The sequence below is a fragment of the Struthio camelus genome, chromosome 1 (assembly GCF_040807025.1).
Source record: "Struthio camelus isolate bStrCam1 chromosome 1, bStrCam1.hap1, whole genome shotgun sequence".
NCBI lineage: Eukaryota > Metazoa > Chordata > Aves > Struthioniformes > Struthionidae > Struthio > Struthio camelus.
The window spans coordinates 50,423,915-50,449,260 of NC_090942.1; the positions used below are offsets into that span (position 1 = coordinate 50,423,915).

General features: G+C 37.9%; 1 protein-coding gene across 1 annotated transcript in view; it reads right to left on the minus strand.

Moving 5' to 3' along the window:
- DCN (decorin) overlaps positions 1 to 24,055 on the minus strand; it is a 38,226-nt gene extending 14,171 nt beyond the window's left edge. Inside the window, exons 1-3 of the mRNA XM_009674557.2 lie at positions 23,673 to 24,055; positions 19,386 to 19,618; positions 4,097 to 4,209 (exon numbers count right to left, since the gene is read on the minus strand). Of these exons, the coding sequence (XP_009672852.1) occupies positions 4,097 to 4,209; positions 19,386 to 19,590 (318 nt within the window). The 5' untranslated portion in view covers positions 19,591 to 19,618; positions 23,673 to 24,055. The remainder of the gene's footprint in view (positions 1 to 4,096; positions 4,210 to 19,385; positions 19,619 to 23,672) is intronic.
- Positions 24,056 to 25,346: the final 1,291 nt, after the last annotated feature.

Below are 25,346 nucleotides of genomic sequence, written 5' to 3' on the forward strand. Positions count from 1 at the left end.
TAGAAACAGGACAGAGATTTCTGGCTTTGATTTTTTATAGTAGGCCAGTAGCTACTGAGCCTTCATTCTGTGATTTGCACAGCAGTATGTTTATTCAACTTCTCTGTTGATTCTGCCTGGGAAAAGAGCACTGAAGCTGTAATGAGTCATCAGAAGACTCTGTACTTTCACTCATATATTTTGGTCTGGTAGGAGTTTTAAGATGCTCTCAGACTTCTCCTCAGTTATTGTAGGCTCTTGTTCTTCCATAGGGAGCCTTCTTTTGCTAAAAAAGTGAGGGCATGAAATATTTTAAATCAAATGCATTATTTTTCCCTCTGTTATTACTACGACTTGTGTTTTCACTTTTTAGTCATACATTTAGTCATATGTACGTTCCATTAGTAAGCATATGGTCATAACTTTAATTCTCAAGTTTGAATGTTCTCTCTTTTGTGCAAGTCTTTTCTTTCAGTATAAATATAACTGGTTTTTGCACTGAAGTATGCAGAATCAAGGCTTTGCGTACCTCTGCCAGCTTAAATTAAGCAATGTTTCATTTGATTTTAGGCCAACAATGCATTCGTCTTCTTTTGCAGTACTAACACTGTGCCATTGAAAAATTCCTGTTGGAAAAGGGTGCTGTTACTATTCTGTTGTTTGTGCTGTTCTTACAGTGATCTAATACACAGCAGTTTCTTTTACCTCTTTTTCCAAGTGCCAGGCATTATGCTGGTTTGTTTTGGCTTTGCCACAGAGCATGCAATTCCATGTGCTGTTTTTGTAGACTCCCACTTCACTCTGCATGAGGGCTTAATCATGCAGGGTGGATTCTTTATAACGTCTACAGGGTCAAAGTACTCCACTTTCTCCAAAAGTTTCAATTTGCCTAGAAAATTGTGACAGTTTTATAAAGAATTTGTCTTTTCAAGTTGTATCTTTTTAATTGTTTTGACACAGATCTAAATCGTGACCGTGTTTTTTACATAACATCAGACATTTTCTGAAACTGCAAAACTCATTTTTCAGCCTTAAAAAAAAGACTCTCTCCATTTTTTTCCCTGTCCTTCTGAGTCCTCTGATAAAAGGTATAACTGATGTTTCATTTTTAAATGCTGTAAAGTCTCAATGAGCTTTTACAGTAAACTTTCATAGTTTAGACATCTTTTCTTAGATTTATTGAAAATTATTAAAATATCAAGTACACCAGAACCATTGACTGTGGAATACACAGCTTTCTGGGTGTCTTCGTTTTGCAGGTGTCTATTGTTTGCAGATACATATTCTTTTAGTTGCATTTTTTTTCCTAATTGTTTGTCATATTTCCGCAGCTGCAAATTTTAACTGCTCTTTTTTCTCCTCAGGAGAATTTTCTGTTCTACACAGAATATCTTTATAGATATTAATTCCTCTTTTTTCTTCTATTTCTGTGTATTGTATGCTCAGAGCTTAAGCAGTTATATTCGTACAGAAAGAAAAGCCATTGACAAAGGTATAGGTGGACCCTTTCTTTTCTCCTTACTTTACCTAGACTTGAGCAGAAGTTGAACTTTATGTTCAACTCAATTTGTTTATGAAAATCTCCTCTAAAACTAGTACACCTGGGGTAGAGTACGCCTATAGGAGTGAAGGTTAGATTCAGAAGAAATAAACTGAATTTCATCTCCCTTTTCGTCAAGACCTGTGGAAACTTGGATTTAGGGAATTGTTCCCTTCAGCATTTAATGGTCACTTCATGCAAGAGGTGGACTGCGTGTGTTAATGATCTTAGATTTTGAAACAATAATAGCTATAATTTTTGTAGATTTTTCTGTTTTAGTAAAGTCTAAGAATCTTAGACACTGTTGAACATTACACTGCCAAACTAATCCAAGCCATATTTATGAGGGCATATAATTAAAAGATGTATCTGTGATATGCATATTATATATAATTTTTATAATAGAAGTGAAAATAGAGCTCTATCTGTACAAAGCTGTTGAGATATACTTATCTAGAAGCAATATTCTCTTTCACTATAACTCTGAATAATATTTATTTTTAAGGGGGAATAAGAATCATTCCCAGATATTAAACAAGGAGAAGAATGATGCCTGCTAGGAGTAAAGGTGGTGCATAGTTACATAAGTGCACTATATGAGTAAATTATTTTTGGGAAGGAGGGTAACAAGCTTCTTCCTCTCTCTTGAGTAAATCCAGGAAGGCTGCATTGTTTTAAAGGTCATTGGTTAATATGTTACAGCTGTCACTCTGCTGTATGATTTCCACTGGTCCTTAAATGTGTGCTAAGTACTTTGGGGATTAAAAGGAAGAAATAATCTCTTCCCTGAAGAGTTACCTGTTTAATGTACTATTAAATTATGCCTGCTGTAATAGGAAAAATAAAAAAATTCACAGAATTAACCTGCATGAGATGACACAGTTCACAAGTGCTTAAGGCACAGTGTGAGGTACTGCAGAGACCTGCATGGCATGCCATGCAGAAGTCACTGAGGACAGTGCTTTCCATCTGCAATACCAGGCTCTGACTCGTTTGATGAGGTATCATGAAAGACTGCTAAAGACTAACTTCATTGACAAGCGCTTACTCTTTTTCACGCCCAGAATGTGATCTTCACCCAAAAAAAAGATTTCTCTCAAAGGTGAAAGATAGTAAAAAGTGGGCAGCAATTAGGGCGTCAAATCTGGGTTTAGTAGCTAAGCAGAGGAATTGAAAAACCAACTCTGGGGCACAAGTCACGTCATTCTAGTACGAATTGCTACATAACTGGTTCAGGGGCAGACACCTCGTTCAGCTAAAATAAGATATGTGAACCTTATCATGATTTACTCATGCATCTCCTTCCACTATGGATATACAGGCATTGCGGACCCTGGAAACGGTTTAAAGCTTTTTTTCCTGATGTTGTATTAAGACAAGAGATTTAAGAAGGAATTTGAAAGCTATTAAAGAGAGAAATATTTGCAGGAAATTTCTTCCAAGTATGAGTGACTGAATGGGAGCTATTATGCAGATTGTTGTTTGAAAATGTGCTTGTTTGGGTGATGGCTTGGCGTTATGTACAGATCAAGAGTGGGAGTTAGCTTCTTGGTAATGAATGGAAACAATACAACTGAAATAGGCTGTGAAGTGCCAGGAAAATGAAGTCAAGGAGTTCATATTTTCTATAATCAAAATGGATCAGATGGAATAATACACAGAATAAATTGAGTTGGTAAAGGCTAGAAAAGTAATATTTGCAGCAGCATTTTGCAATACATCAGAGTCGGAATATTACTTTCAAAGGCAGAGAAGTAATATCCTTTTTTTTTTTGATCTGGAAAGAAGGATATTTCTACAAAAAAGAGGCAAGCCTATGAGGTACGAATTTTAAGATGTTGATTAAAAGTACAAAAATAACTGAGGAGGATCTCAAAGAGAGAAACAAAATTTTGGAAGCAGAGGAAAGCACTTCTTTGATGGAAACTTGGAAAATAAGAGGAGAATCAGGAGAAAAAAAAGAAAAGCAGTCATAGAAATCAGGGGAGGAAAACACTTAACAAAGAAGAAAACAGACTAATACTGGAAGAGACTAGCAGGTAAAGGAGGATAAGGGTGGAGTTTTGCTAGGAGGGGGTTGTTGGCAAAAATAGCTTCACTGGAGTGCCAGGGACAGAAAGTTGGTTTAAAAAGATGCTTGAGATAAAATTAGTAAAGAAGCGCTGCTAACAAACATGGTAAATAGAGTACGCAGTGAGCCTGGAAGTGAAAGGGGAAGGAATACAGCAGGGAGTGAGTGACGTGGCAGAGTTGAGAAGGACTTGCTCTTTAGAGGGAAATGACCAAGTCACTGTGCCAAAGGAAGTGAGAACATAAGTAGGTGAAAGAAATTACGATGGGGATCAGGAGACAGGATGAAATGACTGACACAAAGGGATGAAAACAGATGAGAAACTTCTGTGATGCACAAAAAAGAAAAGAGTTTGCAGGAGAATGAGAGGGGAAATAACCAAGCTGGGCTAGTGAAGGGCAATCACAGAGTATGTTATCAGTTTTTCTCAAAAACAATGAGTACCGGGCCAAAATCACTTTTTCTCCCCAACTTTGTAACACGTGCCCGTTCACTTTTCCACTTACGTGAAGATTCTTCAAGTTCTTGAAATCCCCTTCCTTAATTTCAGTGATTTTGTTGTTCTGTAAGTCCAGCAGAGTCGTGTCAGGGGGAAGGTCCTTTGGCACTTTTTCCAGACCTAGAGACAGTGAAAAGAATAAACAATTGGCTTTGAAAGAAACTTTGAGTAGGGGTCAGTACTTCTGTTAGCAGCATTTTACTTTTTGGTAAACCACCATTTCTAGAACTCATTTCCTAAGAAGCTTATAAAGACTTATCTGAAAGTATTTCTGTCTCCAGCCAGTCAAAGGGAGGTTTATTTTGCTATGTCAAAACAAAATTAATGTATTCACATTTCCATTCCACCCTTTTCTGAGAATATATCTGAGTTGTAGCTTGAAGCAAAGGATTTAGTTTGGAAAAATTATTTCTAATGCATTTAATCCCACTGAACTGTATAGATAAAAATTGCTTTGAGAAAAAGGTATGGTATTTATTCATTTCACTGTGTATTAGCTTTTGTGAACAGAGAGCACTTCCTACTCTTTAAAAGGTACTAGGCTTTTTTTGAAAGAGGGATAATGCTTAATTATAATCATTTCCAGAAAAGATACCATTTTCTTGACAGTAACTAAATAACTTGCAGTAAAGTCCACCTTAAAAAAAAACAAACCCCCCACTTTTCTTTCAGCTGAAGTGATGTCCAAGTTTTCTGGAGAACAAATCTCTTGGTTTCACTGCAACTGCCAAAAGAACATCAGACAGTTTAAATTAAAGACTCTCTTTGGGACTATTTTCTGAATAGCTGATATGTAAGTCCAATGAAGTCATGGAAATGAAATTATTTAGTGTTAAATAACACTCGCTTTACCCAGCTTTCCTTTCATACTGTGACTTGGAATAGAGCAAATCTTTTTTAGTCATTGTGATTTACCACAAAATTAAAATGACCCATTTCTTTCCTAACTAATCTGTCTCTTTTTCTTTTTTTTTTTTAAAGAATATTTGAAACACTAAATGAATGGTTGGTAGGAATAATTAATAGATACTAATAAAGTCTCTATATGTATATCTAATAGAAGTGGAGCTATCTCAGTAGAACAACCTTTTTACCAATAAAGCTTTTAACAAATTTTTTCTGAAGATGTACTTGAATTATCCTCAGAAAGATCCTTCTGGAAGGCTAGTTTCTCAGTATATCCCCAATATGATGATAGATTGCATGATATTGCTCTCAAATAGATTATCTTTTTTTATTTTTTCCTTTTTAAACCTGTATATTTTCAACACAAGGTTGACATTGCAAAAACACTAAAATATGTTTAGCATTCATCACAAAACTAACTGCAATCTGGAATATGGGTTGCTCTGAAAAAAATCCAATATTAAGCAAAAAAAAGGACTTTTTAGTATTTTTTAGAATAAATATACCAAAGTTTGATTGCCAGATTTAAAACATTAAAGACACTCTTTCAGATTTGTTTTCTTGCCTGTTAGTTAAAGTTAGTAAACATTACTAACATCACCTCTAATGTTAGTAAAACAAGTTTTAAAATATATGGATCTGATATTTATGAAAACTAAGTATAATATAGATTAACTTGGCTGATTTTTAATCATATCAACATCCAGAAGTTTTAAACAGATTCATCCGGGATGAATCTGGGATGAGTTAGTAGCAGCATATACTATATATAAAATGACAAGAGTCAAAGCTTACATCTAATCTTATTCTTCTTACTAATATTCTATGTTATATGGGGATTTCATTTTACTGAATACAACTGGAAAACTCTCATTATTTGCAAAAAGCATAGGACCAGAGCATTAGAGCACCAAACATATAAAAATGTGATACCATATAATTTCTATGTTAGTTGTCTTTGGACAGTGTTCTCAGCAGACAGCAATGATGTCAACAGTGAAGAATTCTTTCCCCAAGAGGCCTATGTGTTTAAAATCATAATTTTGTTATAGGAGGTTTTCAAGCAACTTTTAGAGCATTTTTAGCATATAATACAAAAATTGGTTTAATTATTTGCCTTCGAAGTAGTATTATTATGTTCTGGCAGTACATTTTATACTAAATATACTGGTATCTGTAATTTAAGTGCTTATAACAAAAATCGGTTATATTAAAGCTGTACAGCTGTAATATTAACGGATGCACTTGGAACATGCTTGGTAAAAATACTTGGATTGCCACTGAAGGGATAATTTGATAGACAACTTCAAATCAAATTTCAAATTGTATATTTAAGCTTCACATGTCAGTTTCTAAAAGTTCAGGCTTTTTCTGAAAATGAGTTAGAACTGAGAATTTCTCAGAGCAACTAAATTAAACTTTCCTGAGTGTTTCATCTTATAAAGGTATAAGACAGGAATATAATAAAGAGACATCCACTTGTGAAAAATGATTTATAAAAGCTTAATAATGCCCAAAAAACAGAATGACGTATAACTTCATTCTCCTGTTAAAAAAGGCTATAGAAATGATATTTAACTTTTCCCTTGACTTGTCTGAGTTTTGAATATGTGCAGAACAAACCACCATGCACAGCTTAGAGGAAAAGATGCACCTCTGGTGCGGAAGAGAGTGCAATTTTCATTAAGCAGTTTAATAAGTGTCATGCATCCACCAGCTGGAAGCTAAATTAGCTAGAGCCTCTCTATTGGAGGAAAAGTTTGTAAATGGGCAGATTTGAACACTGCCTTGTAAAATCAACAGCTAAATAATTCAGGAATAAATTGGGTTTGAGGTGTGGACTAGGTCCAAGTGTTTCACCAGTTGTCACATCTCAATTGCCTCCAGGAGCTGTGCTTGAGATTGCAGGTCCCAGTCTCTAGGGCCAGCTGCATCCAGACTGCATGCAGGAGCAGTGATGTGGCACAAACTCGGCCCTGTGCTCAAGTTTCCCTGCCCGCAGGGCAAACCTTCAAATCTTTGCAATCAATGTTGGTTAGTACACAGGCAATGTAGACAAATAGGGGGTTTTGTACAAACTTGACAGCATAACTGAATTTGAACCTAGTCTGGCAAATCATAATCCCATTGGAAACTGAAATGACTGTTGACTCCAGGACCAGAATTACCACTACCCATGAGGATTTTTTGACTCCTCTGGCTCGGATACTGAGGTTTTTAGAGGGGTACCGCGGGCTCTCCTTACTACTTGTTTCAGAGAAACTCAAATGATGATCATAATACACTTCTGAAGCCCTGTGTGACTGTACATCCACCTGCAAATGCCTTCCAGTGAAATTTATGTAATAGCAACTGAAATGGAAACTACTGTGGGAAAATACCAATTGAGTCATTGCTTAATAGTTTTAAGAACAGTTTTCACAAATATTCCCACTGTTGGCAGTAACTTTATATATTAAAGCTTTCTTCCTAAAAAGCTATCAGACAATCTCTCATAGCAGTTTAATTTTTTATGTGAATTATCAGTGCTATACAGTTTGGTATTCAGTTCCCTGGAAATGTTTCAAGCCTCTGATTCCGAAGACTAACCTATAACTGACTAAAGATTTAGATTCTTCTGTCTTTCCCACTGTATATTTCATGAAAAATACATATGATTTTATTTGTTTTGATTGAATAAGACTAGAGCCATTATTATTTAAGTAGATAAATTCCTTTTTTTTTTTAATCTACTTATTCACATAATAAGCAGAAATGGTATGGCCTTATCCTTCCAAAATGCGTGCTTATACTGAAATTAAGAACATAAAGACTCTGGAAATATAGGAGACTTAACAAGTCTGTGCTTCCATAGCCATAAAGACCATTGCCATTTATACTCACGTATCTCTTCAGGAAAAATCATGACTTCCTGCTATAAATTAAACAGCCATTAATTCCTGCAGCATAGGTCAGATCAGTATTATTCTGTGTAGCTTTCTTCAGGTAGGACTTGCCTTAAGTTCTACATTACCAGCCTGTAGCACTCAGCTGTTTCCACCAGCATACACGTATGCATGCAAATATGCACGTATATGAGAACACATAAAGCATAGATAATACCATAGAACTACAAAAAGAAAAGAAGCGTGTAGGTAACCTTGAAATACTTCCTCTTGTTAGGATCAATTGTACTTATATTACCCTGATAGAAGTTTTCCTAACTTTTTCTTATACTAATCACTACACCACCGATTTTAGGAGTAACAAAGATAATCAAATGTATTAGAGAGATGTCCGGCAGAGCTGTATCATCAGTAGATTTCTTTCATGCAGACGACTAGGATCCACACTCACTTTTGAAGGCACTGTGAAGGGCACTTGGCCCCTTGCGGTCGCAAGTCATCTCAAACATTTTCTCTGTGGGGAGGCTAACAGGACCAGGAATCCCTCCTTTGTGGGAGGATGGAGAGGAAGGGTGTCAGTGACAGAAATCAAGTTTGCCTTTGTAGGATCCTATCTATGTGGGATGTAGGTCTGTCACATGATTTCTGAAGCAAATTAGACATGCAATTTCAGTGTTTGGCTGTTCATCTGTTATTGCCTTACCACCTGGAGAGGACAGAAGCCTGATGGATCCCTAGATTTCATGAGATCACAGATTAGGTAGAAAAGAGCCAGACTAATGGCACATTGAGGCAAAAGCTGGTATGATTCAGCCCTTATCCACTGCATGAGAGAACACCAGTCAGTAACCAGCCAGCTCCTGTGCAGCACTGCACCAGCCCAAATAGCACATGCTGCCATTTACCCGGCCAAACAGGTGTAGAAGATGTAGTGAGGATTTGGGAATATTCTGAGGATTAAAAGAGATTAGGGGTTTTGGTATACAAGCCAGACTTCGTTAGTTTTGCAGCTCAGGGAATAACCTGTTTGGCTACAGAAGCTGTAATCAAGGGGTTATGGACTAGTTTAACCCACAAAGTGAGAAGCATGGCTTTTGAGCCCTCCTCAGTATGAAGGGGCTTCAGTTCACTGTTCCTGTTTCTCAGAAGCAAGAGCCTCAAGTTAGTCTGCAGCTTGGCATGAGGCCACTTCTCTGCTGAAGCCATACGACCGTGCAGAAAAGGAATGCAAGATTTATGAGGCCAAGGAGAGAGACTAAGCAAATGGGAGTCTGAGTCTGTAGCCCAGAGATGAGGACACTTCCCTGGGAACTGTGTTCTTGCAACACCGAGGCCACATAGTCAAAATAACAAATATATGAACAACGCTAATTATAAACAACTTTGACAATGCAGCAGAGCTCGTGGTTTGTTTGCTTGTTTTTCTCCACCTACCCATTTTACAACAAGTAAGGATGGGTATTTAGGGCAATAAACCTTCCCTCACTTAGCTTGAGAGCAGGGGCCAAAAAGCAGAAAGAGATCTGAACACTGTAGCTCCGATACATGTACTATTACATGGCAACACTCATGATTATTATCCCGGGGGCTAAAAAATGGGGCTCTTTTCAAATCTCCTTCAGTTTCTACAAACAGCTGCTGCCAGCTGAGGAATTTGGGCTGAGCTACGTGCAATTCCCAACTGCACTCATCAGCGGCTGCTCTCCTTACGGAGGCGGCCTCTCTAGCAGCTGCTGGCGTTTCCTGTGCACGCCGTGGTGCACTCGCCCCCCACTCGACGCCAAGCCGTGTCCTGGCAGCAGTGGGTGAGGCATGGGGAGCCTCCTCCAGCGAGCTGGGCTGCAGCCCTCCACAGAGTGAATGCCCATAGTAGTGTCATAAAGGAGATATGGGACCAAGAAGGTGCACGGTGAGATTACGGGGTCATGAGACTGAGTCGTAGAAAATAACTGGATGCAAGGACTGCTTTCTTGGAAGGATGGCAGGGAAGTGTAACAAAGCTTGGCATGCTTCGACTTGGAAGAGTCCGCTGAAGCCTTCCCAGGCTGTGTGCTTCGGGATTTACTGGAAATTTTTCTCTATTGTGTGGAATTTGCAAATAGCAGTAATTTCATTATTTGCGTCCTACCATCCATAAAATCAGAAACAACTGTCCTTCTTTACTGAGAGGTATCCACAGCCTCCTTCTCTCCCCCATTTTCAAAGTAAAAGTCCTTTCTCTACTTTGCCCTTCCTTGCTATGAAATTGTTGGTATTAATGGACTTAAAAAAAGAAAAAGTCTGAGAAACTTGAGAATTACTTGTCCCAAGTAAATTTTCTAAGAGAGATGAAAAGCTGAAATATCCATGGAAATTCATCAGAGCCTTAACATAAATCTTCTTAGAGATGACTCTCAACTATTTTTCAGATTTTTTTCTATAACTAAGACTCGTGGTCCATTAAGATCTGTTTTGGAAGTTTTTTTTTCCACAGTTTATTATTTTTATATATCTCTATCTGACCCTTCCCATAGGAAAGAATGAGAAAATGAACTCCAACCTCTGCTGACATGGCCTCTTAAAAAGTTAGATCTACTGATATGTTACTACATTGTGTTTATTCAAACACTTACAGCATTACTTCCCTGAACAGAGTAAGAAACAGAGAAAAATAGAAACAAAACCACACTTCACACTCAAATATACAATTTTCCATTATGATAGCACTAATAGTTATAAAAGCTCTAGCAAATGTTTTAAAATGAATGCATTTCTTTAAGTGCTCTCTTCCATTTCCACCAACTCTGCATAGTGAACACATATTTCAAAGTATAACGGATATTGCAAACTACATATGTTATGAATTACTTTTCAGGGTTAGTCACATTTCTGGTACAGATAGGTTAAACCTCACAGCTCCAAAAGCTAATGCAAAAAAATAATGATACGTTCTTTAAATTAAAAATCAAACAATGTCTATTTCTGTCCTCCTTCTAACTGACTCATAATTTCAAAAGTCTGGAAGATTTATGCTGTATTAAGAAGCACAGAGGTATTTTAGAAAGAGAGAAAAATATTCTGAAGGAGTTATGAGTCTTCAGGGATTAAGGCATTAAGCAAAAATTCAAATATCGTGAGATTTCTGATATAACTACTAGAATTGTCAATATGTTCCCACTGTCATGGTTACTGGCATATAAAGCATCTCATTACAGGACAGCAACAGTCCTGTGTGATTCATTCAATCTGCCAGCACCATGTGCATGATGGCTTTAATTACTATTAATGCAAGGCAGATGCCATATCTACAACTACTCATGCATTAAAGTGAAATATTTATTTCTTACAAGTATTTACAGTAGTCAGAAGAGAGCATTTCAATATCTGGGGGAAAGCAAGCATTATCTAACAAATTAAATTCTGAATGATCCTTTTGGGTAATACAATTTGATGTCTGCCTAGTTTTTAAGCAGCAGGAAATGGATACCAATCTAAAGATGTCAATCTAAATCTTTACTTTGGGATTTAGAAGAATTAGCACTAGCATAGTGGAGTAACCATAAAGAGTAGTTTGAGGAGATCTTCTCTGCTTTTCAATAAACTTATTTCTTCTGGTTCTGATACCATGGTCATTACACAGCCCGAGTTTTATGAGCTGAGGGCAGAGGTATGTTCCTGGTTATTTTGGGTGTTTCTAAACATAACATGACCATTTTTTCATACAGGATGTTTTAGGATTGCTCTCAGCCTACATTCATGCAAGCAAGCAGTGGAAGAGAGCCACTGTGACTGTATTTCGCAGGTGTAGAAATGAAAGTTGAAAGCTTAATTGAACTTCTGAAAAGAACTGGCATCACAGCTGAATGGTAACACCTCTTGGGCAGAGATATTCAGCAAAGAATCTGTTTTTTTCAGAGAGCAGTTATGGCACCAACACAAACACTGTTCTTCTATATCATCCTAAAATATGAATTCATTGAGAGACTGTCTAGTTTCTGAGGCCTGCAGTGGAGAAGCAAAGGGAAAAAGCACTCGTAGGAAAACGAACTTCTGGATGTGGTGATTAGCTTGAATGTTTGTGGCTATGTCCACAATGAAAAGAATAAGACACTTCAGCATAGAAACTGAGATCATGCTGGGCTTTCACATTTTAGGACAGGTGGTGCAGCAGAAGCTCTTTCTGGGATGAGCCAGTGCATTTCTATCCAGACTGATGATATACTACAGAAGCAGACTGTAACCCCAGTCATACTTGCATGTCTTAAATGCTGTGACACTTTTACCTAAAAGCATGCACACAGAATGCACACTGAGTTCCTTAAGTGCTGCTTTTCTCCTTTTTCATTTTTAAATACCCCTTAAGAAGACTGTAGTGGAGTTACCTGTATAGCAAATGTATGTCTTAATTTATACAGAGCTGTTAGAAGCAGTCAATCTCATAGGTTAAAAAGTACAACTCAAAAAAGAAGGTGCAGGCACGGTTCTTCGTATTAATGTTCCCTTGTGTCCAAGCTCAGTGTTTCCATCTCTTTCCTCGCTGAGAAGCCAATGAGTAAGGTCTACTCCATCTATTTTGCTTTCATAGTGTAAGGAAAAATAATGCCCTGAAAGAATGAACCCTTAAAAACAATAAGACCTAGAGTTCTAGCACTGGATAATACTGTATGTGAGGCAAGGCATGCAAAGCAGAAGAAGAAATAAGTTTTTAAAAAATTTGCGATGTATTGTAAAGGATATATTCTTCGACTTGAAATTTAAAAGCAAAAGATAAAAAGATATTGAGAAAAATACTGTTTTTTCCCCCTGTAACCTGATTATCCTCTTTCTGCCTACTTCCATTTAATCACATGCTGGATCCAGGATACAGGGGAAAAAAAAAAAAAAAAACAGACCAATGAGTCCAAAGTTGATAAGGAGAGGCATGATGGGTTAGAAATGACACTCTCTAACCTGGGTTAGAGAGAGGTGTTTTGAAGACCTACTGAAAACTAGGATCTTTTCAAAATACCACAGTAACTGGGGTCTGTATGAGCAGAATATTCTCGAGTGACCAGAGGCTGGCATTGGTGGTTCCTTGCCACAGTTGTCAATGGCGTCAGGTAAGACCTAAATTCCTAGCTCTCATCCCAGTTTGCACTGGTTTCTCAGTGACCACTGGGAAGGAGTTTCTGGACTCCTTAGCTCTTCCTAAGACTTGGCCTGGAGTCCTTAGCAGATGAGCACCACAGACTTTGTGTTCAGAAAACATACAAGTTTCTAAAAGTTTACAGGTGTTACTAAATATTACATCCCAAAGAGCGTAGTACACATATCATAAATGGTTATAATGTTAGTAGAAGATGTCAGCAGTGATTATGTAATTTGTTTTAAGCACTTAAATCATCTGCTATGTTCTAGAATGACCTATAACAGTAGACTCACCTTTTATTAGCTATCTATCAGTCATTTATTTATGTAGCGGGAAATTTTAGAAATGAATCATAGTTATAGTATGAACCAGAAAACAGTCACTTCTTGTGCTGCTTCACCATCAGGATTTCCATTCCTGTCACTAGACTTTTTTAAATGCTACTTCTTAGTCTAAAACAAATAAATCTAAAAAAAAACAGGAAGCGCACAGAGGGGGCAACCTTACCTTAGTGTAAGCAGCTAATGAAGAATACATGTGTTTAGAGTGGACTGATTTTCACCCAGAATCATGTCTGTTAGTTGGAACTGGAACATTAGCAATTCAGGTTGTAAAACTGTTGTAAAACTATCTTTTACTGTTACACTGGAGAAAGCTAATGACAGTTTGTAAATATAAAGCAGTCTACCTCCAGGCCAGTATTTTTTTTCTTAACAACTTATCAAGAGTTTTTTTATGATTTAATGGGTTCTTGACTCAATTTTGAGGGATGTACTGAATGTAGAGCTTTAATTTATGTTTTTTTTTAACTTCCAGGACATTCCAAAAAATGTATCTAAGCAGAATACATGCTAAAATTTCAACAATCCATGGCAAATTTACCGCAAAATAGTGCTGGTCATTTGAGTTGCCTTTTTCATGCTATAACTCTATCTCACCCGACTTCATTCATCTAAAAATTAGTCGTATGGTCTCCAGTGGACATCAAGGCCCTGTCTAGTCAGTGGAATTCCCCACAGCATGATTTATCCTTTCTGTCAACGAGGTCCGCCTTCAACAGGGTGAACAGACCCAGGAGGTGGCTGTCTAACCCTCCCCATGACTGTAGAAGGAGCTGAGATGACTTTTAGACAGATAGCATTATCTGAGATCCATTCTATCTCTGATATAAATTCCTCATAATTCAGCTCCTGTCTCTCATAAAGCACACGGAAATGCTTGGATAGAAACAGGCCATCCAACATGCATGGACCTGTCTGGCAGCTCTTTTAAGGACAGTCATAGACTCACCTAGATGCTCTAGTCTGACCTCTGAGATATCAGAGAGTATTAAAATTCACCTAGTCATCATGTAGTAAGCCCAATGACTTGTGTTTGACCAGAGTATAAATTATGTTTGGCTAAAGAATATTGTCCAGAAAGGCACTTAATCTCAATGTGAAGGCCATGATATTATGATGCAAGGGCTTATCTCAGTCTAAGTGGCAACATACTTTCCAAGATTTTATGGTTCCAGTTTTATTGATAATATTTTATTAAATGTCCCAATTCCTGGAGTCAGGGAATTGCATGACAGCCTCAGCTTTTATTAAACAAAATAAGAATACATCTCTAGTCCTCATTGTTAGAAGGGAAAATGCATGAAACATGCAATAACTTTTCCTCCAGGCTCAGCAAGTAGAAGGTAAATTAACAAAACCTTTTTAATTTTAAGATTGTATTTGATAATGTCTGGCCATGTAAGTATCCATGCTTTCTGTTATTACTTGTTTAGAAACCCAACAGATTTTGAGCAATGCGTTTAGCTTGAAACATTATATTTTTGAAAGAAAGGTAAACTTTCAAACAGTGACAGAGATTTTAAAGCTAAGTATAAAATAGTAAGTAATCCCATCTGTTTTCTGGAACTCATAAATGACTGACACTGATCACCAATGAAGTACATCTTCTTCAAAAAGATTTTGTGTTGAAAAGAGAAGTTCAAACTAACATGTGTCCCAAAGGAACTTAATTTCCTTTATAAAGAGAGATGAGGTTCTAAAACTGAGTCATGATCAGAAAATGGATTTTCAGATGTTTCTGGAAGATTTTTATGCAAAGAGATAAAATATCTTTCATCAACCGATAAATTAGCTGTTATCACATTAGTGTGGTTCAAGTGTTGCAGGGCCTTCAGTTAATACAGTTTACGACGTTGTATGTTTTCAGATAAAATGCCTCATGTTACTGGATTCCTGGAATAATGCTTTACACTTTTGTGAGCTTTTCACCCACTGATCTCAAAGAGCTCTTCAAACACGCACTCTAGCACCCATGCTGAGCTTTAATACACCTTACTTTATTTTACAGCTGGAGAAACTCTACATTTCTGAGCTGTGAATAAAATTCCAACTTGAGCTGTAATGTGACTTGAACCTTAACCACTGACATGCATCTCTTGTGCACCTTTGGGAGACCACAAAATCCCTGCAGTGTTGATAGCGAGAGGGGTGGAGGAACCCTCATCATGTCCTGTGCAGTCTCTAAGTGCAGGCTTTTTCCTGCGGACTGCCAAATACAAATGCTGCCTGCTTTGCAGGGTGCTGATAGACTCATCTAAGAAAAGTGGGGTGAAATAAAGCTCTAGCTAACACTTCTGAATACACTTATGGAGTATTCTGCATCTGCTGAAAGGCTATATAATCACACAAATGTCCTCCTGCCTACTAGAGACCTCTGGGAGGAACCTCTTCTTGCAACTCCCTTTGGGAGCCTGAGACTTAAAGTGGAACAATTAATCTTCCCTCATTCTTTTATGAGGCACGTTTGGCTGGCCAGCTGACTGGATGTCTTCCCTGTATTTACTATTTTGACACATGAAAAGCTGCCTCTAACCAGCTCTATTGGCTACCCCCTATATCTGTAGTGCGTGCTAATTAGGAAGAAGTTTGTGATCTCTACGGGAAGGCTGACAATATCATAATAATACTGAGGCGTGATTAAAAAATGAACCAATGGCTCTCTTTTGGCAATGGGACAGATTCAGAAAATACAGCATTTCTACAAAGATATTACAATGGCCTTCTTTGATGAAATCCTTGGGCCTGCTGCACAAAAGTAATAAATCTTATATAAGGTAGGCAGACTGTGTCCTGCTCTTGATCTGTCGGTAACCACAACTGTAAGAGAATTCTTCTTCAGAGTGTGAGAAGACAGCCTTCCCCTTCCTGCTAATTCAGCTTTTGGCTTGGAGGCAAAATAAATTAATTCAAAGGCATGTGCTTAGGAAGATGTGACTGAAGCTTAAAAATACAGGAATGCAGAAATTCAGCTGACATGAGTGTAACTGGACCACCAGGCACTTTTCACTGTTTTTATTGAATTTGAACTTAAAAAAAAATATTTCCATTCAGTGCTAATGGGATGTGGCAGCTGGACAAAAGACGGGTAACAATAAAAGGGGCAAAGCTGATCTCCGGGCCCTGGATATGCTAGTTTTCCTGTTGCCCTGTTCACATAACTCTGAGCCAATAGTAGGCTTGCTCCTTATGCAGCAATAGTTAACAAATAGTAAATGCCTCTTTGGGCACAAAACGAAGCATGAAAAGAAAAGCAACCAGCTTTAAGGGTCACCTCAGCCAAGTTCCAGAAGTTCAGGTGGTGAGAGAAGCCCTATATTATACCAGAGACCCGTCAATGGCAAGCTTGGTTTCGCAGCTTTCTGCTGCTCTGTCAGCTCAGGTTCTCCTGGGAGAGTGGAGGTTGTGACTGCCCTATGCCTCCCACAGCCTATGCTCCTCACAGCCAGCATGCGCTGACCAGCCCTTGGTAGGCTGGGTCAAGCAGCTGCAAAAGGCCCTCCTTTCACCACATATAGGGCGTGGAACAGAGGATCCAGATTTCAACCTTCCTTGTGGACAGGGATTTAATGTAAAAAGTTTCTAATACATCCCTGGGAGGGTTCTGTTATTGCTTGCAAGTGTTTCTTCAATGAGTGCCCATGGGACTAGATAATTAAATCTGATAATTTTAGGGGAGGGAGGTAGCTAATGTGGTTAGGTAGAAAATGCCTAGAGCTTAAGGGAAACACAGGCCAAAAGTGATGATTTACGTGGAGGGTGGAATTCTCATCGTGGGGTTTTATGGCTTCTGTGTGCATATTGCATTTCTGATCTCTGCACCTTGAGCGCGCCTTCATCTGACAGCCAAAGAACGTGCTGTGTTGTCCTGGCAGGACCTCCACGGTTTGAAACACAATTTGGAGCTCTTAGATCCAGCTCCCAGCTTTCCTCAAGTCAGTGGGCTAATTTGATATTGAATGAGTCTGAGTCACAAAGAATGAATTAGAGGCCAGAGAAACTGAGAGCTGAGGGCAGATTCCCCTGTGAGCATGCAGATATCTGCCCTGGCTCGTGCAGCTATCCTGCCTCTGCTCTTTGGGGGTGGTCGTCTGTCCTGGGTCCTGATGAGCCTCTCATTTGGGTCACAACACATAAGGGGCTGTAATAGGCACATGTGACAAGGATGGATTAAAATAATGCTAAGACTGGAGAAATATGAATAATTATTACTTCCTTGAGCTCTGCTAGGGAAATATTACTGATTTTTCAGTATATTTTAACCCCAGGATGATCTCTCTTCCTTGGTGCCCAGAGGCTGGATGTTATCAGACCAGTCACTTCAAAAGCACAGTCTTCTCTTTCCCATATCTGCACTGTGTGGGCTTAAACCAAACTGAAAATGTATTTCTTTCTTATCACCCCTCTTGAAATTATCTGGGAAACACAGACCTGGGGCTTTAATCACTTTATTTCTGAGTCTCCTTGACAGTATGGAAATTTATTAACCGAGGAGCAAGCAACTGTGTGTAGTGGATTGTGGTGCAACTCTTTGGAAACCATGTGTGTGTGAAAGAGAACCCAATGAACAGGGGAGAAAGTATAACAAAGGGCCCCTGTGTGAATATCTCTACCTTTTTACTTAGTGAAAGCTCCTTACATTCTGCAGAATTGAAGCAGACTGGGAACAGATTCCCAAAATAATTTAAATTCCATCAATGTTAACGAGTGTTACAAAAATAAAAGCCTAAGGACTTCCTGGCATGTGTGGCAGCTTCCTGGCCCACGCTGTACTTGCTACTGTCTGGTATCTAAATGGTAAAGAAGAAATTACCTTTGAACTGGGCCAGTAATGTGAAAGCTTTATGAATTCATGGGTAGGTTAGTCCGTGCTCATTTGTGCAACTTGGCTTGCATTGTTCACTGGGTTTTTGCCAAACATATCTGTTGCATAATTATGTGGCTTGCTTTAATAAGTTCATAGAAGTTTCTAGGGATATAACTAACATTTCCCCCTCCTCTCTGTAATTATACAATACCCACCACAATGAGACCCAAGTCCTAATAGGTGGACTTGAGACACGATTTACAGTAATTACCAAAGGAAATGCTGTAACATAGGTACACAGAAACACCCAGCACTATGTTGAAACAGCTGAAAGAAGACTCTTTTTAAAAATACACTTTACAAAATTGTAAGAGTAGTTCTTTGTCTATCCAATAAGTAAACTGACTAATTTCCTTGTGGGAAAAAAGCAAACAACCTTTAATTGATTTTCTGCCCTACGCTACAGTCTTGTGAAGACTGAATGATACTGGCTTAAACCAAGAGCAGTCTCACTGAAGATAGCTTCATTACTTGAGCGTCCTTCATGAGAAAGTCAGAATACAATAATGTGGGCATAGCTTCACATCCTCAGTCTGACTGCATAGACAAACCATCACGGAGGACTGAGGAAGGGGGGTTTGGGAGAAAGATTCTCATGGTTTAAGCCTGAACACTGTCTAAGAAAGATATTTTATAAAGAGTTGCAAAAATGTTTTCATTGCTTTGGAATGTTTCCAAGCTGTTTCTTCCAAAGAACTAGTCCCAGCATATTTGATTCTGGGTTGTTATTCCATGCTCATGTAATCCTATGGAAATAGGACAATTTCTATGTTGAGGTACTAGTCAGTATGATTAAGGGTGTTGGAATCTGGACCATGCAATTTAGAACTTTTTAAAATGTTTCCAACCCCACATTTAACTTCACTGAATATATTTAATATGCATTTCAGGGAACAGCCTTGAAAAGTCATCTTCCCTGCAAGAGAAATCTGCGGTCTTTCAAAAAAGAAATAAAATATACCTATATAAAATATATCAAACATTCTGTGGTCACAACAAATGTCCAGCTTGTCAGGGCTTTATGGCCTACTTCGTATAGTTCATTCTAGTTATCTGTAACCTTAACATATTTCTTTGACAAAAACCTAGTTACAGTGTGCCAGTGCTTAGCAGCCCAGCCATCCTAGCTGCAAATCCTCAGCTCAGAAAGCAAATATATACACTATACAGTATGAAGGTACTTTATGGCTTACCTAGGTCAGAGCACTGCACCACGCGAAGGTGACACTGGCAGCGAAAGGGGCATATCGGTCCATATCCACTTATGACAGGATCCTCTGTTGGAGGCAAATCAGCAGACCCTTCATCCTCCAGCATAAAGTCAAACAAGCCCTTTTGGTGGAACGGCTTGGCCAAGCATGCTGGCAGCAGTAGGACAAAGAGGAGAGCCAGCCTCATGGCTTAGTTCATTGACTCTAAGCAGGACCTAGGAATCAAAGCAGGAGGTTTAAAACAAAGTAGCAGTTTTCCATAGCTGTACAGTTCCTGCTGAAGGAGGTCCAGCATATCCACCAATTGCATAACTGTTCCTTTCAGTAAATGAAAACTAAATTTTGAAAATAGGACAGTTATGTGATAGGAGTCTGGTAACTGCTGGTCAATAAGCTTTTTTTTACAGAGCAGTTTAAAGGCAATTGTAAACACATCTTTGCATATTTAGAGCAATATTTATTAGGAACAGGCAGCATTATCAACTTTGTTATGCAAAACAGTCAACTCAATAAGCCACATTTTCCATTTGTCTGTTTTCTGCCAACGTAGCAGTCTATTTGATTTCATTAGCATTTGTTTCATAGCAATGAGTTTGTTCCCTGGGGATCAACCTGAGGTTCCTGAACTCACTGCAACGCATTATTTCATGTCTTGAGAAATCTTTTTATAAAATGCCAGCTTGCTGTGTGTTTTAAATTATAGCCTAGTAAAACTGATTGGGAAATAGAGTAAGATCTGGTGATGGGGTAGAAAGAAAGAGTAAGATCTTTAACTGTTTAAATGAGCTATACTTCTTTCTCAGTTTAAATAGCACAATAAAACTGAGTACGATGTTGTGTTATGCTGGATGTTCTTGGCTTTCTTCCCAAATTTTTGGCCAGGCTATTTTATGTTATAACAATGTACCCTGTTTTGCGCTGCATAAGCATTTGAACTCATGCTTGTAGTACTGTCAGTATACTTCAGAATGGCACTTCAGGGCCTCATCCTGCAAGCTTTCGTGCTCAGAAGCAACCTTACACAACTGTGTATTGGCACTGATAGTGAAAGGGAAAAGAGTTGAAATAGGTATTTTCAGGACTGAGGCCTAAAAGAACTTCAGCACATTGTATATTGTGCTACTGATGTTGTTGCAGGCTGCAGAGAAACTACACACCAGCTATTTTCAGGTTTTGTGTCAAGGCTATACAGATCAGCTAATTTTCTGAAAATTATTTTCTTTTGCTATTTACATTATATGAGGAAGCTTTTATTTTACAGCACTTCATGGGACTAAAAAATAGTACTACCACCACCCTCCAAAAAACCTGCCTTCAGGTCATCTACTGACAGAAAGACAGAGTTGTCCTTTGGTAAGGAGCCTTTTCTTAAAATGGATAGCGTAGTGTTGAATATAGTTGCTTTTTGTAAAGAAAGTAAAAATGTTCACTTGCTTCTTCAGGTCACTGAACTGGGTCACTGAAATTCACTTCTGAAATGTTTCATCAGGATATTAAAGCTGGGGTTTATCTTACCTAGCAGAAGTTACCTACAGGTTCAGGTTGTGGTATAACATTTCTCAGCTCCATATTGACTAATGGAGAGAGAAAACAACCTGAGGGGGAGGAAGAGGAAGACAAGTGTCTCCCTCTCTCCACTGACAGAAGGAGCCTACTAGGTAGGACTAGATGCCTTAGACAACTGATGTTCAAGGAATGTGGTATACTAAGGCCTCTGTTTCTAGAGTACCATATCCAGGTATTATAAGAGGGCTAGTTAGTATAAAAAAGCTAAATAAATATAAACCACGGGCCTAGAATTAGATGCAGTCTGCATTGTGCCCGAGTTCCATTTGCTTTATAAACTTGTACCTACAGACGCAAATAATACAGCCCTACAAAACCTTTGAGCCTCACTCTTGAGCAGATGATAAGGTTACCATTTAAAATATGCTAGTATTTTAAAATCATAGTTAACATTTCTGTCATCCACCTAATAGCAAGACGTTTGACATCTTTAAGAGATGATAGCAAAAGATTTAACATCTTTAGATGTCCTAGTGACTTCAAAGTGGGTTTGCATGGAGTCAGACGTTATTTAAGCCGCTTCCGTGAGAAACATAGCCTGTTTCTCAGTTAGACCTGAAGGCGTTCTCTGTTGTGGAAACATGCTGTCATATTACCCACGACGTGCACCGAGGGGCTTTGCAGACCCCGACGGCAACGAGAGGGTCGTAGTGTTTTAGCACTAGCAGAGCTCGTGTCGTGCAGCAAGCAGGCAGAGGCCGTGTCACTGTGTGGGCCGTTCTCCTGCACTCCCTCCTGCCCCGGCCCCCAGCCAGCATCAGGGTTGTGTCCTTCCCCAGCAACACCCCCGCTACGCGTCCAGACTACACGCAGAAAAGTGAGGATGGTACAGCAAAGTGGTGTTAATACATGGTGGTGAGTTCTTACTCCTGTTTAATCTAATCCAGGAGTTTGGCACAATCATTACTTTGTGTGCACGACTGTAAAATAACAATGCAGTTTATTAATACTTTGAAACAGGAAGACAAACTTGCTAAACCATCGCCATTCATTGTAATAAGTTGCCTTGTGAAAATGATCAATAAAATACTAGCAGAGAACAAACTATGTTTCAGAGTGCCCATTGATATCAATAAACACTGAGAACATTGCACAATAAAGCTGGCATGATGCTCTTTAAAGACCTGATCCAGCTCTTTTTTACATATTGGTATATTTTTTAAAACCTGCTTGTATTCCTGTTAATGTCACTGCTGAAGCATGATCCACTCCAAGAATGTACATTCAGGATCTTTTCCTGGACCTAAATTACTACCCAAAAAAACTATTACCACTTTGGAAGTGTCTTCACACTTTACTTGCTCACATTAATACTAATGACTTCACTTATACCTCAGTTAAACGCTGCAGTAGGCCTTTTCTTTTGGTCAATGCTTTGCCAAAACTATAATAAATTCAGTAAGAGTTGCATATGAGAGAGAACTACAGGACAACAAAGGATATCAAGCATCTAATCTGAGGACAGAGGGGAGAATATAGCAGATAAAAACTACATATCAGTCAGGGAATAGGAATAGATAAGTGTGTGCTTATCTTTATTAATATACTTATTCCTACTTCATGCACCCACATCTCTTCCTATTGTTTACATTTGTAAATGAATGTAAACAGTGAGATTAAAAATATACACAGAGCTTCACTAGTAAGAAATGTTTGCATTTCACTTAGAAAAAAATAGGGAGGGAAAAAATTATCTGAATTCTTAAATGTCTGTGATACAATATTTATGTCTGCAGGACATAACTGTTTAAATTTGCTTTAATTATATGTTTACAATGAGGAAGACTTTTCCACAAACAGAGGAAACTATATCTTTGACTTGGCCACATTTCAGTTCAAACAGCACTGGAAATATGCTTCATCAGTTCACGTCACCACTATATTGGTGGTCTTCTTGTCAGTTTGCCTTAATATTAAGTTTTAAATATTAGTTCATCCACTGTCAGAAATCTCTCATAATGCCACAAAAGGTAAGTTGAACAATATGTGCAGTTTCCAAAAATCTCCTACATTATATGTTTTACCCATTTTGCATAATAAAGTCTAGCTGTGGAAACACAGGATCTGGGAGTTTAAAGAGATTAAAACTCTCCTGACAGAAGTTGCAACTCCAGGAATTTTCTTTTCTACTATTTAATTTGCAGGCACCTTCTTTAAACGTGAGTCCCTTGTTTGCATATTGTAACACAGCACTTTCTAACATTACAAAGCCATACATTCAGTCTGCTAACTATCGACTGCGCATTTTTTTCTCTGAAATTGTAATTGTACTCATGAACATTTGGAATATATATGAAGAACTCTGAATGAAAGATATCGCAGCATGTACTTTACAACCAGAAATGTAAGAACTCACACATTTTTTACACTCGCTACATCACACATTCTAAACACTGGATTGCAAACAGAGAATACACTGCCGCAAAAGTTTACAGTAAGGAAAAAGAAAGGACTATAGCAGTGCTTATACAAATCAAAACAAAAGACAGAACAGTCAAACAAACAGTAGGAATCGTGCACAGTCCTTGAGAATGCATTCTCGTGTTCTCAAGAAACAAAAATACTGGATACAACATTTAACATTGCTAAACATTTAGTAGGATTTTTCTGGCTTCTCTTAAAATTCAACTAGTTCTTGCCGTAGACTTGCCTGAAGTTTTATTAGTCTGCAGCATAGTTCAGGAGAATTAGTGAAAACCATACCTTTTAATCCAGGGATTTGCAACAGGAGCTCTCAAAGCTGAGATGTAATTAAACTAAATATTCAACCCAGGCAAAAGGCTTTGCAGGTGTGGAAAGGAGGAGGGGGTAAGTTCAGCTCAGTGACTGTCACTTGGTGGAAAACCCTCCTGCTTCTATTCCATAGCACAGTTAAAAAATAAGGTTTCTCTCAATGAACACAATCCAGGCTGACACCCACATTAGATCATATGGTAATGATATGTCTCCTGTATTGTAGCCAGAAACTTTATCAGCTCTTTTGCTTTCTTTTCCTCTTTTTTTTTTTTCATTTGCTCTATTTCTTTTTCATCTGTTTAGGACCCCAAACAACTTGTACACTACATGACAGATGCTCAGATGTAATTAATCTTACTTATTTCATTTATGTCCCTAAAACATATATTTAATAAAGTTTTCTTGGTCTTAACTATGTTTTTTTTTTTCCTGACTCATTACCAAGAAAAAAATAAAGTTTGGCTGTTTCTCTTGTTTATAATAATTTGAAATTCAAGGACATGATATAAAAATAGTCTTAGAGTTAGTTGAAGTGGAGATTAACATCAGAAAAAAGGGGTAGCTTTAGGTAAAACTATTTGTACAGATATCAACCTGCCTTTGCTTATACTATAATCATTGTTTAAGCCAAGTAGTATAACCTGTAATATACTACTATTATCCAGCATAATAATAAACTTTTTATGTATTTCTTCAAACTATGGTATGTTTTTGATATATATAGATATATAAATCATGTTTTCATTAGTAGAAGGATTCTAGTATTTGTGGTTAGGACTGCTTTATATAAACTTTTCTTTTTTTACTGCATTCTCACCAGGGCAGCAACACAGGGGGGAATTTAGCTTTCACTCATTTTTTCCTAGATACAGTGGGGATTTTATAAAGCATGCATGGAACAGTTTATCTGGCTCATTGTTTATATTTATATTTTATTTTAGTAATCTCTGTTTTTATGCAAACATCAATAGAAGCTAGAAAGCAGTTCCTCTATTCCTGCAAAATTTTAAAAGTGCAGCAACCTAAAAGGAGACCAAATATAATAATTACTATTTATTTAGTAACCCAAACACAGTGTGAACATGTATAGCTTCCCTGTGCTGTTAGCTGTCCTGTCTAAATACTGGAGGCTTGTGTCTCTGTGTTTTGACTTGTACTCTTTTATTTCTGCCCCTAGGCTAGGACCAGGTGCAAATCTGAAATAAAAGCCTGTAAAATGTGAAAGCTTGTTGAAAAGAAGTCTGAATTTTTAAAAACACACTAAACTCTTGAAATTTTAGCTATTCTCTCCATTCATTTTTAAGAAAAGAATTATAATTTTTTTTTTTTTTGGTGGAAGAAAACATGGTAGAATAATTGACTGCTAGTTCTGGTTAGTGTAGCACAAAGATGTAATCAGAGATTTTATATTATAGCTTCTATATATATTTCACTGTAAAAGTAAGGATCATTTTTTTCTTCCATAGTCCTTGAGTTAACTTCTTTCCTCTTCCTTTCCACTGAATTCAAGACTGCTAATGATTTTTGCTGTGACGTTTTTCTACATATGATTAGTTATGTTCCAAGCTTTCATGCTTAGAACAAAGCCTTATCTTTGTCCAGAAGTGTCGCCATGAGGCTTGCCGAAATCTTGGCTGCATC